At 45.7% G+C, this 15,840-nt stretch overlaps 1 protein-coding gene across 1 annotated transcript; it reads left to right on the forward strand.

Annotated features, from left to right (window-relative positions):
* Positions 1 to 146: 146 nt before the first annotated feature.
* On the forward strand, positions 147 to 8,162 carry LOC142818121 (uncharacterized). Its single transcript, XM_075896477.1, has 3 exons — positions 147 to 5,297; positions 6,006 to 6,098; positions 6,537 to 8,162. The coding sequence occupies exons 1-3, from the start codon at positions 5,154 to 5,156 to the stop codon at positions 6,813 to 6,815; spliced, it is 516 nt and encodes a 171-aa protein (XP_075752592.1). The 5' UTR covers positions 147 to 5,153; the 3' UTR covers positions 6,816 to 8,162.
* Positions 8,163 to 15,840: the final 7,678 nt, after the last annotated feature.

Below are 15,840 nucleotides of genomic sequence, written 5' to 3' on the forward strand. Positions count from 1 at the left end.
AGAATCTTTCTTGCAATCGTGCTGTGTTTTCGAATAGTTCACATTTTGAAAGGTAAATTACACAAAGGAACGGGACTTGCGTTTGCAGCACAGCAGCCCAATGCGCTAACCATCTGCAACAACACTGTTTTTATGAGGGGTCAGACTGATCTTAGACATTTTTCGTTTATTTCTTCAGTGATCTTGATCAAACCGCACAGGATTATGCAGTTTTTTTCTGCTGATTTCAAACATTTAATTAGTTTTCTTATAACTAATCTTGTTCCTGAGATAACTTAAGTTCACACCCTATTGTTTAAGGCCACCATAGAAAAAAATAGTGCTTAATTAGAAGTGATATTTAAAATATGCCAACATAGACTAATAACTACAGATTTAAACTATGGAAGAGTTTTCTGCTTTAAGGCCTTTCTTGGTTATTTTACAGCAAAATGAACTATCTATTTTCAAAAGCAGTTGGAATTGTGTTACAATTTTGATGAGTAATTAATTAAAAGAACTTGCACTCTAAATTCTGCTCCCATACTTGCATTCTACACACATACAGGTTTCCATTGCAAAAAAAAAATATTGTTGTACCTGCCCATAGCTACAGAGATATTGAGGCCTCAAAATTGAACAGTTGTAAATTTACTTTTTTGAGAAAAATAGAAAAAACTAAAAGCACACAGCTTCTTAAAAAAGCAACAGTCATGGTGCACATGTTTCGCAATCCTCATAAAGGTGCTCATAAATTCGTAGCAGAGCTTCTAACGCAGGTGCCGGCCAATTACAAGAAAGCCTCAAGGTCGGTTCCTCATTATTTTGCAGGTTGTGCATGTTAACAGAACCAAGAATCTGGACAGTTATAATGACATCACAAAAAAATTACTACTTCCTGGTGTGTGAAAATTTGCAGAGATATAGAAAAATACTTGCAGATACCAAATATGTCAATTTTAAAAAATGAATTTTTTTGTCACTTTCTAGTCCCAAAGTCCAGTCTGCCCCCTTAAAACAAAAGTGCTTTATGTTAGGGTCCACCAAGATTTCAGTGACATACTTCCATCACGGAAATTATGCCTGAAAAATACCTTTGGAAGACAAACAAAAAAAGTTCCCTCAACGAGAGTCGAACCCACGACTTCTCAGTTGACGACAACAAAGCACACTGCGCCACGGTCTTGCCGAACGCAACTTGGTGCTTTTCTTCGCTCTAGGTGTCTGGGCTGCACGCAGCTTCGTCACGCTTCATGATGGACACTTTGCCCTTCTTGTGACCAATTTTAGTAACGAGTACCGGCACCTGTTTTGCCACACTGCCATCACTTTCGCCTACCCTGTCACAGACATTGCTGAATGTTTCGTATCTACGTACATCAGCCAACGACGGGCTTCAACCGACACCAAGCGACGTGACTTCATTGCTTGCCAAAGTTGATGTCAATTCGACCCTCTCAGAACAACAAGAGACTGAGCTACGTGAACTTCTATATCAATTTAAAGGGGCCTTTGCATCCAACTCCAGACACCGATCACCAAACACCGAATAATTACGTATATCGATGCCTCGCCCACAAAACAACACCCTTACCGCATTTCGGCAAAGGAACGTGACGTGATAAATACTCAAGTTGAAAAGATGCTGCAAGATTACGTTATCCAACCTTCCAAGAGTCTCTTGGTGATCTCCGGTCATTCTAAAAAAGAAAAAAAGATGGATCACTGTGCTTCTGCATGGACTACATAAAACTTAACGTGACTAAAAAAAAAACTGTCCATCCGCTGTCCCGCATCGATGATTCCCTCGACAGACTGCAGCGGGCCAAGTATTTTTCATCGATAGATTTGAAAAGTGGCTTCTGGCAGATCAAAGCTGATGAACGAGATCGTGAAAAAACCATCTTTGTTACACCGGATGGGCTATATGATTTCAAGGTGCTTCCCTTCGACGTCTGTTCTGCACCTGTGACATTCCAGAGAATGGTGGACACTGTTCTTACCGGTCTAAAGTGGCACACATGCCTAGTTTATCTGGATGATGCTGTTGTGTTTTCTGCGACCCTTGAGGAGCACCTGAAGCAAACTGTACTGAAAACACTCCGCTCTGCTAACCTGACACTAAAACCAGAAAAATGCCACTTCGGTCATAAAGAACTAAAGTTTCTCGGCCATGTTGTCAGTGCGAATGGTGTTAAACCAGACCCTGACAAAGCACCGCCGTGGCCTCGTTTCCTGTTCCACGTGATAATAAGGCAGTAAATCGCTCCCTAGGGCTCTGCGTGTACTATCGCTGCTTTATAACCAATTTTTCTAGGATTGCTGAACCTCTCACTCGGCTCACTCGTGAATATGTTCCATTTGTCTAGGAGGAAGAACAGGATGCAGCTTTCTCTGAACTAGGGGAGCATGTGCAGACACTGCCAGTCCTCGCTCACTTTGATCAAGATGCTGACACTAAGATTCATATTGACGCCAGCAACGTGAGTCTTGGTGCTGTCCTCATCTAACTACAATAGGCATGAAGTGAGTGATAGCGTACGCTAGCCGCACTCTTTCCCGTGCCGAGGTCAACTCCACGTCAAAGAAAGAGTACCTCACTGTTGTATGGGTCAGGATGAAATTCAAGCCTTACTTTCATGGACGCCACTTCAAGGTAGTGACCGACCATCATTCGTTGTGTTGGTTAGGCAATCTTTGGGACCCGTGTGGGCAACTGGCACGATGGAGTCTTCGTCTTCTGGAATTCGATTTCACGATCGCTTACAAATCAAGTCGCAAGCACAAAGATGCCAATCAATTGTCCCGTGCACCTGTCGAAGTTTGTGGCCACGACACCGAGGATGACTGGTTTCCTTGGGGCCCTTTCTACAACGGATCTGATTACACAACAGCATGCTGATGACGAAATCCCCATAGTTATCGAAAACCTTGAAGGACGTAACACTTCCATACCTCATTGTATTTCTCGAAGTCTGTCGTGGTTCTGCCTGCGAGATGGGGTCCTGTATAAGAAAAACTCCGACTGCAATGAGAGAACCTATCTTCTAGTCATACCAACTGACATGCGCAGCGTCATTCTTCTCGCCTGCCATGATAAGCCCACATCTGGTCACTTGGGTTTTGCTCGAACTCTCGCTTGAGTTCGTCAAACGTACTACTAGCCTAAGCTTTCCGCATCTGTTAAGTGATACGTGAAAAGCTGCCGGGAATGTCAACGTCGCAATTCCCCACCACTGATGCCTGCGGGGCTTCTTCAATCAATCCAACCACCTAGGGCGCCATTCGATCTAATAGGAATGGATTTACTGGGGCCCTTTCCACTGTCATCTGCAGGGAAAAATCGAATCGTAGTAGCCACAGACTATTTGACGAAGTACGCCAAAACAAAGGCACTGCAACGTGCTACGGCTTCTGATGTTGCCCAATTTATTATGGACCAGATCATTCTTTCGACATGGCGCCCCGTCATGCGTAATCACAGAGAGAGGAAAAGCATTCATGGCCCAGTTCATTCTTGACGTATTCAAGCTCAGCTACACGAGCCATCGCAAGACCACGGCATATCGTCCGCAGATCATCTGCTTGGCAAAGCGACTCAACAAAACCAGCACTTACATATTATCCATGTATGTATAAGTCCAGCATAAGACCTGGGACCAGGTGCTATCTTGCATCACATTCCCCTACGATGCTGCCATCTAGGAAACTACGTGATTCATGCCTTTCCGGATAGTCGCTTGGGGACCACAGAGTGCGGACGCATGTCGTACCGGCTCCGTAGTTTTTGTATGATTATCGGCACGATATCAAACTTAGCTCCATTTTTCACACCAGTTCACGACGGAAGTTCTGGAGATCTTCTGGACAACACGTTTTCACAGGTGGGCCGCATCTTTTTGGTGCAACAACAGTGTTTTCTGGGTCGCCATGTCAATGCGGCAGCTAAGCTCAGCAAATGCGAACTGGACGCTAGTATCTCCACCGCTGCGGCAGTGTGGAGAGCCCGGCCGAACGTGCCGTTGGAGCTGTTCAGGGCCCCCTTGTTCCTCTTCGAAGGCTCGATTGATGCCGAAATGGAGAAGACTTATCCCTGGAAGGGTTTGAAAAAGGGTCAGGCTGGTGCAAAAAGGCACCAAGACACAGGTCAACCGGCAGCCTGGCTCGGTGGGAAATACACAGCGAGAGTCGCCCTTTGTAGAAAAGGCCCCAAGAAACAAATAGAAGAATGAGCGGAACGTTCTACAAATAATCAAGGAGAGTCGACTGCCTAGTCTGCCGACAGAAGATTATAAGGTCATTGTGCGTCCGCGTGGTGGGCTTGACGTCACAGAATACAGGATGGATCGCATATATTGCTGCCTGCGCAATGTTGCGGGCGGCAGCTGTGGAAGACGGTATCTGTATCAACAACACGCAGAACATATTCGTCATCAATGGTGCAATTTTATACAAATTTCAAACCCGGACGGAGGCATTCTATTCGTGACGTCAAAAAGTGGGTGGTCTGCAGTGGTTGTGAGGACGAGGAGAAGCGAACAGCCAATGAAGGAAGTGGAGGCCTGCATCATCATTTTGACGTCGGCTTGAGTACCGTAGAACAAAGTGAAAGGTGTTTCTAACATGTTGAGAAATGTTCAATATTGTTCACTATTAAAATGTGTTGGAACTAGTTTTCAAACTTTACATAAGAAATACGGCACAATGCAAACATATTTTTTTGTTATTGTTTGAAAACGAGGCTAAATTTAGCGGGATGTCTAGTGGTGACGCTAGGTACAACCCCGTTTCAAGCAATTACTTTTCTTATGTCTCCACTACTCTTCCAATTCAAACGGCGCAACTTTTGACGTCGTTGGCTCAGTCGAGTGCAATCATGGCAGAGGGCAATACAAACAGCAGCGGCTCATTCGCGTTTCGGAAGCACAGCGCACACTGGTACTCGCCTTTATGGAAGCGCATTCCTAGCTTGCGGCGAAAGCCATCGAGCTGCAGCATGGGGTCACCGTCGCCGACCGGTGGTGGCTGTGGCAGGAGCTCAGCAACCTGCTGTACAATGAAGGGCCTGCTCAAAGAAACCCGGAGGAGTGGCAGGCCTGGTGGTGCAGGCAAGTGCACGAGGCTCGCCGCGGCGCCACCGCCACGAAGGAGGCACAAACGTGAGTGACCGTCAAATGGCACGGGCGATTTGTTCTTTAACATTAATAAACATTTCCAGGGGCACTGGAGGGGTTTGGCTGCCGAGCTTTCGCGGCCAGATACTACAGCTGACAGGCATGACACGCTTCAGTGGCGACCCTGGCCTCTACTATCAAGAGGTAAGCAATCTGCTTCCGCAGTATCATGGGTTCCTGAGCGATGCCAACAAAGAGTTTGCCCTTATCTGTAAGTGGTATCTTTAGCGGAACCTTGTTGAATAGGAAAGTAGCACAGGACAAAGAATCCAAAAGCAGGTAGGTTAATCAAGTAAAATCTTAGGTAGCAGCCCTTGCAGTAAAAGGGGTATTTATTAATCATAATAGACATGCAATGCCTGCGGGCAAGTGCATGCACTAAAATGTTAATACATGGTATCATTGACCACTGAATAGCTGCAGAACATGTCTGCAAATGTTTAGTACGTAAGGTTGTAAAATAGCCAGAGTAACGAATAGCCACTCTCTGAAGGGTCGCGCTTACGATATTTCCCAGCAGGTGGGTGTTCCCACTGCTGCGGTGGAGCCCACTGAAGCAGCTGCAGGTGGCAGTGACACAGTGACACGCAAGCATTTGAGAACTTAGTGCTTTATTTATAACGGGACGTATGTGCAGTTCATGAACTTTTAATCTTTACTCCACAGAAACACCGAGTGACGCTGAAAAGCTGCCCGCTGTACCGGGTAAATTATTGATCCTCAAAGTGTCTAGAAAAAATAACCTCACCTCTCATATGTTATTCAAGTAGCCTAATAAGCCACAACATGGCCACACTATTTAAGGGTATCACAGCATGCGGTGAAACTATACAAAATGCTGCATGTTTTCAGCGTCTCAGTCTCCTCTGCGGCCTTGCCGACACTCTGTTGCGCATGTCCTCCCAGTGCGACGGGAGCCTTGAGCAGAACGACGAGTTGCTCGAGGTGAGTAGACCCTTTGTTTAGATTTGACATACAGGGCACGAACATTCTTCATGCTCTGGTATGATGGCTGAAACCAACTTGGGTTGTAAATAGGACCCGTGCATTGTATTGAGGGCACGGTATTTGATATCTGCAATAATAAACTGCCGGGAAAAAGGCTGGTTATCTCTGAAAAGAGCTGTTTGATGGTAAGAGATGCATTTGAGGAGATGAATGAAGAGTAGTTCCAGCAAAAGTTTGTTGATCCGCAGAAAGAGGGCATAGCTTTTACACGAAGCTTTGCACTTTCAAAGGATGCCTCCAGGCCAGTGGATCTTCAACTGAGGAGAAATTGTTGTGCACGTTGCAATTCTTGGCGGCAGCAGCTTCCAGCCACGAGATGGTCGAGAGTTTATCAGCAGTTCATGCAAACATTTCCACCACGATGATTCATCGCAGGTGCTGTGGGGGATCGAGACATCAGCCACCTTCATCGCTTCCGCGGCACAGGAGAGGGCGGCAGCAGCGCAGAAGGGCGTCCTGCAGGCGCTCCAGTCCTTGGCACGGGCCATGGCTGATGGCTCTTTGTGGGAAAGGGATACGTATTTAATTTTAATTTTTTCATCATGTTTTCAATGTTTTTACTTGCCATTATTCATTAATGGTTTGTCGGTTTCAATATGCTTAGGTGTTGCTGTTCACGTTCAATTTTATACGCTGCGGGAGAGAGACTCATAGTTTATTTTTTGTCATGTTTTCAATGTTTTAATTTTTTATCATTCATTATTGGTTTGTTGGTTTCGATACGTTTACGTGTTACTGCTCATGTTCAATTTTACACGTTCTTTGTTTGCATTTAATACATATTACTACCTTTAGGTTAGCATTTACTTTGTACAAGGAGTACAGCTTTTTTTTTTTTTTCAGATGCCTTTCATCTGTTTTTATGTTCGACATATGCGTTTCTAAATTTTGGCTCAAGCTGCTCGAGTGGCAGCGTTTTTTTTCCCTCCACATTTTAAAGGTGTCCAGTCATCCACATGGAGATCACAAGCGTATAATTGACATTTTTTGTAAATGTTTTTAGCACTATGATATTTGTATTGCCTCACTGTTTTCTAGCTCACTGCGCTTTTTATGCAGCATTACTGCATAGTGTAGGACTGTGATATCTTTTGCCCCACATTGTTTCGCAGCTCGCTGCATTCTTTATGAAGCATGTTTACCTGCCGAAAATTGCTTATACTGTGATATTTTCATTTTAGCACAATGAGGCTAAGGTACAACAACTACAATCCAAGTCTTTTTTGAGAGCACTAAACTAGTAAGTGGTCATGTCGCACAGTTTCACAAATGAAAATGTTCATTATCACGGCAACATGCCAGCGATTGATTTTATCTAGTTTTCATTGTAAACGACTCGTTGCGGGAATAAATTTCGAACGTGGCATGCTTTGGGAACTGAGAGATTGTTGAGCCAAATATTCATGCTGTATGTCATCAAAACAACTCGCATGTTATTTGCTGCTTTGATTTACGTATTTTTTAGCATTGCAGTATAACTGCAGTCAAGAATTGAAATCAAATCAAATGTCATTTAAGTATTTAAACAGTGTTGAGAACAATGAACAAAAAGCCAGCTGGACATTGTGCTGGGCAAGCCGGGTGTGTACAATTGAATGCTTGTATTCAATGACTATGAGAAGAGACGGACCTATGTATCATGCGTTCTTGCAACGTGTTGCTAATGGAGCTGCAAGTTTTATGCGTTCTAGTGAAAGTGGATTGTGTGACGTTGCTGCATTTCTCTCACAATTTTTTGATGAAACATTCAGCACAGAGTCCCACTTATATGTGCTTGCTCCGATCTAGTCTGTTATGACTGGGATCACTGATATAAAAAAGGGTGTTTCCGTTGTCTATTTCATGTGATATTTAAAGATAATGCAGCGTTTTCACATTCCCACCATGCTTCATGTTGAAGCACGAGTAAGTACTTTGTGTATTCAAATGTGGCAAACATAGCCCTGTCATACCTAGATGCACTGGAAATAGTATCAATAAATTATGTGTGTGATCTGAAAACTTACCGTTCCTGTGTACATTAAAAAAGGCCCACGACAGCGCTGCTGCTGTCCTCTGAGCAGAACTTGGCACGTTGTGAGCATATGGCTCTCCCCTGGCTCCCCATCCTCATCCTCAGCTAATGGCATGTCCCCAACATACTCATTCCAAGGTCCAGTCGCCCGCATCCAACGCAATGTTGTGGAGAGCAACGCGAGCATAAATTATTCGCGATGCTCGATCGGGGCTTGTAGAGCATCGTTCGAAAGTGCTGCGAGCAGCGGAACTTGCTCTTCAACACTCCGATACATCTTTCCACAACATTGCGCATGGATGCCTGCTCCTTGTTGTATCAGCCTTCGGAAGTGTTGCCGGGGTGACTGCTAGGGACTCGAATTAGCAGCCATAGCTCGAGGGGATAACCTGCGTTTTCTGCAATAGAAAAATGACGGCTAAGTGCTCTGCCCCAGTTTGTACACATTAATACTTACCAAGCATATATTAGCCAGGCCGCAGCTGTGCAGCTAAGCGTGCACGCAGTGTGTTGTGTTCCCACACCCAGGAGTCGTGGCACGAGCCTGGGAATCGTGGGCCCACGACAAGGATGCGTAACCGCGTGTTGCACACCTGCGATGAGGGATACAAAATAGTACTGCATTTATGCTCGAAATAAATCCTTTTTTTGCTACGCATATGCCGGAAACAATGCATACTAGTACAGTCATTAGTACAAGCAGCTTCACCTATACTCTGTTTCATACATCAGGTGCAACGCTGTGAAGGCTAGGCAACTAGTTCGTAAAGAAAACACGAGGTGCTGCTCTGCGCGGTTTCGTAGCCGAGTGGTCTGACGTGTCGCTCCGGAGAGTTCACCGTAGTTTTGAAATGCATGGGTTCGAATCCACGTGGTGCCATTTTTTTAAATAATTTTTGCGAGTTCAATTCGAAATCTTGGTTTTTTTTTTCAGTAACTTCAACTTACTTGCACGCGGAAGTGAACTGCATGTATCTATTCATTTGTAGCATACCGTGTTCCCTTGTGAGGACCGGAACCTGCTGAGCTGGCACCGAGGTTTGACCAGCATGGCGATTTTGTCGCGATTATACCGCATTGTCGGTTTACCTCGTTGATGTGAGCGAGTACTGCGTGTAAGATGACATTAATTCATTGATTAGGTAGCACAGCAGCTCCAAAGAGGCTGGGTTAACGACAGGTGCTCACCTTCAACTTTTGTTTTCGTCATTGCCCCGATGATCCACTTTTCTGTGCCGCTCTTTAAACACTCAGCAGGTTATTGATTATAGCGGGCCGCCGGCAGAGAAACCTGTTCAGTTTTAGCAAAACAGTGCGGAATCGACCTTCCACTGCACTGTGCGGTATCCCGACGCACTTCGTGCGAGTAACGAATGATATGTTATTCAGGGAAAAGGATAGAAATCAAATTTGTGTAGCTCGGAATAGTGATTTTGGCACACAAACGCATAAAACATTTCCTAGACTTGGTATTCGCCCGTTTACTGTCTTAATATATGCGACATTTTTGTGAATTGTTATGCGCGATTTATGTCTTCAGTATAATTCCAACTCATCCTCCTTCCCGCAAGTAAGAGTTCCTTTTTTATCGTTCAAAAGAGAGTTTCAGCTAGGCTGTTATTCGGCAGAAACTCTAAATTTTAATTTATGCGTCAATCGTTTTTTTTTATAAAAACCTGGATACGGCCTGTTTTTCTCGGTTGAAAAAAATCTTTATGGTATAGGGTAATTTAGTGCCCAAAAATTGTACTGGTTCAAAAAGTTGGAGATTTGTTCCATACATACATACATCCAGGGGCAATACTCATTGCGTGCGATGGACCAATATTCCGAACGGATGACGACTTTTGTGGTTTAAAAAACGCAAACTTTATTTACAGAAGAGCACCTCTGGTCGATGTCGTGGTGGGTTCCGACATCTTCTTTTTTTTCCTTTTTTATACCAAGTTTTTACAGAGGTCGTGTGACCATTCCGAACGTTTGCACTTCACAACAAAACATAAATAAGGTAATTATTAGGGAGCAGTACAGTGCAGTGTCCTTCCTAGCCCGGGTCACTTGGCGACGTTAAACCCAACACACAAAATCACACGATGAGGAAGCACTCTTTGCTTTGTCATAATAACACAGCCTTCTTGGGGAATGAGCTCAGCATGAAGCGGCACGAGCAGGTTCGCTAGAAAGGTGTCCACAATCCAGCTCAACCAGTCGACCCTCGTGAACAAAGCCACCACTGACAGGCCGCACATTTTTCGAAAGTCAGCAAAGTTCTATAATGCCACTCAACTCGTCATCACTGAACTGAGCACCCGACTCATCGGAGGAGGAGTTGCACGAATCACAAATGCAGAAGACAAGTGGTTCGATTTCACTATCCACAATCATGTCCCGTTCCCATGCTTCAGCTTCAACTTGCTCTACATGAGCGCAGCAGTTTTGCCACTTTTCCTGTTTTAGAGATGCCAATGCTTCTGGCAGAAGCTTCTCTACTTCAGCCAAAGTGAAACCCGTATTCCGTGCTGCGATGTACCCCTTTACCTGGCTCCAAACAAGCTCGATTGGGTTGAACTCGCAGTGGTATGGTGGTACACGAAGCACTTCATGGCCGTGGGTAGCCGCCAGAGTGTCGATGCGGTACACAATACTGGGTGTGTTGACCTTTTGGGAAAGTTCCAGCAGTTCAGCTCTCACCATGTCCTCTGACCACGGAACACCTTTCTTTGTGAGCCAAAGCTGAATATCAGCTTTGCGCGTCGACTTGGTAGGTGCTTTCTCAAGAGCTACGCTGTGGTATGGCGCATTGTCCATGACAATAACGCTATTAGGCGGAATGTTTGGCAAAAGCTTGTCGGTGAACCACTCCTCAAAGTATCTGCCATCCATCTCAGAGTGGTAGTCAGCGCTGCCCCCCTTTTTTGCTCGGAAGTAGTCAGCAGCTCCTTCGATGAAACCAGTTGCACTGCTGCCAGCATGTACGAGGATCAAACGGGCCCCTTTGCCCGAGGGTGCAGCCAATCCTGTCGTCAGACCTTTGAGGAAGGCATCTTGCGATGACTTCACAGTCGTGTCCTGCCAAATGTACTCCTTCGTGTGGCCTGCGTTGACCCATGTTTCATCCAAGTAGATGATGCACCTGTACAAAGCAAAATGAACGAGCGCACGAGTTAGCGCACACAAGTAAACATACCCACAGCAGCAGTTTGAGTCTTGGCATGACCATAGTCGAAAATACTTCAAAGGACAACTTGAGCAAAAAGTACAAAAAGCATTCATATGCATATTCTATTTTCTTTGTTACCCACTCATATGCTGACTGCTCTTTCGTAAACAGCTGCTTAGCGTCAATTGAGGAAAAAAACGGTCGGCGTCAGTGCTTTCTTTAGTCGGGCTTTAATTCGACACGTAGGTGGCATTTGGCTGTCAGTTTTGATTCATGGCAAGTTCACATGTCACACATGCGGTATTCGGTAAGAATTCATTGGCCGTCGCTATCATTTTGCACGAATGGAAACGAAAATAGACACCAAAATTCCCAACAATGCTGCCAGTAACTCGCATCTTTCATGGGAATGAGCGCTTACCGCACCAAACGGCTGAGATTTAGCGAATAACTCTCACCGATTGAGGCAAATACCCCCACCCAACAAAACAAAAGTCGTGAAATGCGACCTGCAAGCAATTACCTTGCTTAACCGTTTTCTTTTTTCCAGGTTTTAATTAAGATGTAATACTCTCCATTACGATTATAAAGTTGCAATGCTAACATCAAGTGTTATATCAAGACAATCTATATGTGCTGCGTAAGGAAATATGAAAGTAACGGTTCCCGCCTGCCCTGTCCTCGGAATTTCTTGATCGCCCGCAAGTACCTGCGACGCCAGGCAATGATGTCACTGCGCTCGATTAGCGCAAGATTCCGTTTTCTCTTAGCAAAGGTGAAGCCGATGTCCTTCATTAGCCTCCACAAGGTGGTTTTCGTGAAGTTCGGCAAGTCGTCGTCTTCGTTGACAGCCCTTATCACACTGTCCAGTGTTGGGATCTCCCTCTTGGCGTACATGCTGTGCACTTTCAGACGGATGGCATGGATTGTCGAGCTGTCATGTTTGACGGTTCGCGAGCTCGAAATCTTCACTTCGCGAGCTCGTTTTTTCGGTGACACCAAAGGCCCACGCAGACGTTCCGCCTTCAATTTCGCCACGGTACGGGGAGATATTCCAGTGTCCTCGCTCACAACACTCAGCACTTCCCGCACAGATTTCGCCGGGAAACGCATCCTGGTACGGGCATACACATTTTCAATTACTTGCTTGGCGTGCTTTGACAGCTTTGATGTGCGAAGCTTCGAAAAAATTCGCTCAGGAGAGGTGGTCGAGGACGCAGAGCTGGACGCCATTTTTTCGAAGCTGCCACAACAAGTAAAAAAAAAAACGGCGGCGCGGGTCGCGCGGAGAGCGAAAACCTGATACGAAAGCGACAAACATAAATTATCAACTCGCATATTTGGATTGTTTATCCGACAACACAGGCGTTTGTTTTTTAACCTGATGACAAATATGTATAGTTAGAAGTTTCCCGAGAAGAATTTACTGATTCTCGTACACCCCAAGCGACGCACTACTTTTTGGTTGCGGCAGTACACAGCGCAAACAAGAGCGCTAGCTTTGACAGCGTTGCACATGATGTATGAAACGGAGTATAGAGGGAAACACAGGGATAGGGTGTAGCAACCGATGGGGGGGGGGGGGGGGAGGCAATGACCCTTCTTCTGTAGACATGGCTACGACTTCTATTGAATGATCGATAAGTGAAAACCTACGCCATGCTATTGGGAAAGAACACTCTTAAATATCAAAGCTAGCCCATGCAATTGTGGTTGTAAGTACTTTCGTGTTTGAAATACTTCCTTATTGTGCATATACATCTGCTACAACTGCGACTCATATTATTGATTACCTCCAAAATGCACAACTCCATTGCGCATGCACGCCAGAACGAGAACACAAAAACGGCAACTGGCTCACACACACAAACACTTGCCACCTATGATAACCGAGGCCGTGCCAGCCACCAACTAGCTCGCACCCAGTTCCCCGCAGGTTCTCTTTTATTCATTAAATTATTACTTTTTTCAGCTGTGGCGTCAAAACTGAACAATTGCTCCGATGGGCAAGTAAGAAAAGATGCTAACGGTACTTACGATCATGACACTCGGGGCATAATAGCCCTTTCTGGACATGAAGCTCGCCGTGTCAGCCAGGCTGTATCCCTCTGGCTTGTGAATGGCGACCAACGTGCCGTCAATACACGCCAGCACGCCTGGAATGCTACCATGTCGCGCAAACTCCACCTTTGCCTCATCCTTGGCAGCTGTTGTCAGTGGGAAGTCTACCATCTTTTTCCTAGCAGCCACAGTAATGATGGCCTCCGTCACCTCATGGATGGTGTTGCTCACCGCCGGCTGAGACATGCCGATGTGCTCTAGCGACGAATGCTTCTCTGGAAGCTATCGGTGGCGAGAAATCGCAGCGCGCACAACACCTTCCTCTCTGTGGAAAGGCCACTGGCTCACTGGCATACGATGATAGGGTCAAGTTCGTCACCCAAGCTACACACTGTTCGTTTGGACAGACGAAAACATTGCCGGAACTTTTCGCTGAAATCTTCAAATGCATCTTTTACCTCGCGTCGTCGTCTCTGCTTTGCTGCAGCTGCCGCACAGGCGAGACAAAAACCGCGGCAGTGAAAAAAAACGCCATGTTATCCAAGTGCCCGGATGCTGAAAAGTCGCGAAGCCCTTACATTTCGATCCAATCCATGCTGCCTCGCAGCCATTCAAATCCATTCGTTTCGTTTTGGACGACGCTCTCTCCGACCATTCCTTCGCCTTCGTCCGAAAACCGGAGAAAAACGGTCACGTGATACCTTGACCCACGTCACATAGAACATCACGGCATTCATCACGACGTAGATGGGCAAATCGCGTGCAACTCAAGAATGGAACACCTCTGTCCGGATTTAGAATTTGTACATAATTGCACCACAGTACACCATCCAAGGATCGAGCCCGTCAGTATGGAACCATTACCAAACTACGAATAGGTCAGCAGGAATTTGAGACCTGTGCGTACAGGGCAGCCTCAGAGAATACGTCAAATTACTGATACGAGGGGTGTCCAAGAAGGAGACCCAGAAGACATCTTAAGTAACTTGGTCACTCCACGTAACCCAGGAGTCTTTCATGCGAAAAGGATGGGAAACATGGACAATAATATTGTGCTGTTGAAGGGATTTCGCGTTCCGAGTTATGTGAGTTATGGGGAAATGCTCGTTAAGTGCACGCTCTACAGGAAACACTTCGATGTCTGCTACGGTCGTGGGAGACTTGGACATAGAGCAGACGTGTGTCCCTACTCTAACGACAAGGCGTGCAAGGCATGTGGAAGCAATAATCCAGCGCAAGATCACAGTTTTGAAGTGGAATGCAAGTTATGTGGCAAAGACCACCCCACTGCAGACAAGAGATGTAAGGCAAGATACAAGATACCGTATCTGATTAGGAGAAATAGCTGGAAACGGATGAGGCGAGACGAAGAGGAAGCAGGGGCAGCGTGCGGTGAAGCCTGCTAGAAGTACAAGGAAGTCAACGTATGCCATGACAACGACCACAACACAACAACCAGCCAGCAGGCGGACAAGAACACTAACAGGCAAAACAGTAGATTGACCTCGCACAAGACCACTCCGCATCTTTTCCAAAGCTTACTGGGGGAAAGAGTCGAAGGCTGTCCAGGTCCCGATCCAAAACCAGATCAAGATCAAGGCCAAGCTCACACTCAAGAGCCACTCGAGGGAGCGGCAGCACGCAGGTGAGCTTTGCAAGTGTGGTCTCTGGCACTGCCTCTCCAAGCAATGGTATGGGGTCCGCCTTAGAAAAGGAATGATGCAGATTAAAAAAAATGTTAGAACAGATTACTAGAGAAAACCTAACTCCTATAGAAGAGATTAAGACATTGTAAGAAGAAAATGCGAAGCTTCAGGAGTTGAGGAACGCCGGTACAACGACTAACACTCCCTTTGTCAGTAAAATATCAACGCTTAATCCAGCTCCAATCTCTGTTCTCACGCAAATGAGTGGGGAGTTACAACCACTCTAAAGAAAAGCACAGGAAGATGCAGAAAAAGCCGGTAAATTTTTTATTAGAAAGGTTAAGGAATTGTTTAAAGAAATGTTTGATGAACTACTAAACCAAATTACATGCATGTACATTGAAATAAAGCAACGATTTCGATGGACTCGAGCACAGGGTATCAGCGATGGAGAGCACGTCGAAGGACGTTAGGTCGTCTGGTGGGGGGCCGGTTAAATCAAAACTGTATAGCAGAACACCCCCAGTAGAGACCAGCAAGGTCACCAGGGAGGATCTCGTAAATAAACACGGCGCTACGTAACTAGTACTATATTTGGCAGTGGAATTGTCACAGGTACCGTAGGAAACAAGGGAACCTTCAGCAATTCGTGATAAACAGGGAGGCACCAGATGTGATCATCCTGCAGGAGACCAGGGGGGCGGCAAAGTTATTGGGGTACAAGTTGTATAGTACTTCTGGTAAGAACATAGCTCAGCATACACACTCATGAGTACACTCACTCACACTCATTCATAT

The sequence above is a fragment of the Rhipicephalus microplus genome, chromosome 5, assembly GCF_043290135.1.
Source record: "Rhipicephalus microplus isolate Deutch F79 chromosome 5, USDA_Rmic, whole genome shotgun sequence".
Taxonomy (NCBI): Eukaryota; Metazoa; Arthropoda; class Arachnida; order Ixodida; family Ixodidae; genus Rhipicephalus; species Rhipicephalus microplus.

Excerpts from the sequence above, each read along its gene's own strand:
- LOC142818121 (XM_075896477.1), top strand. The coding sequence starts at position 5,154 with ATGGCACGGGCGATTTGTTCTTTAACATTAATAAACATTTCCAGGGGC. Across the intron at positions 5,298-6,005 it reads CTGGCCTCTACTATCAAGAG|CGTCTCAGTCTCCTCTGCGG; the intron begins GTAAGCAATCTG and ends GCATGTTTTCAG. Across the intron at positions 6,099-6,536 it reads AGAACGACGAGTTGCTCGAG|GTGCTGTGGGGGATCGAGAC; the intron begins GTGAGTAGACCC and ends GATTCATCGCAG.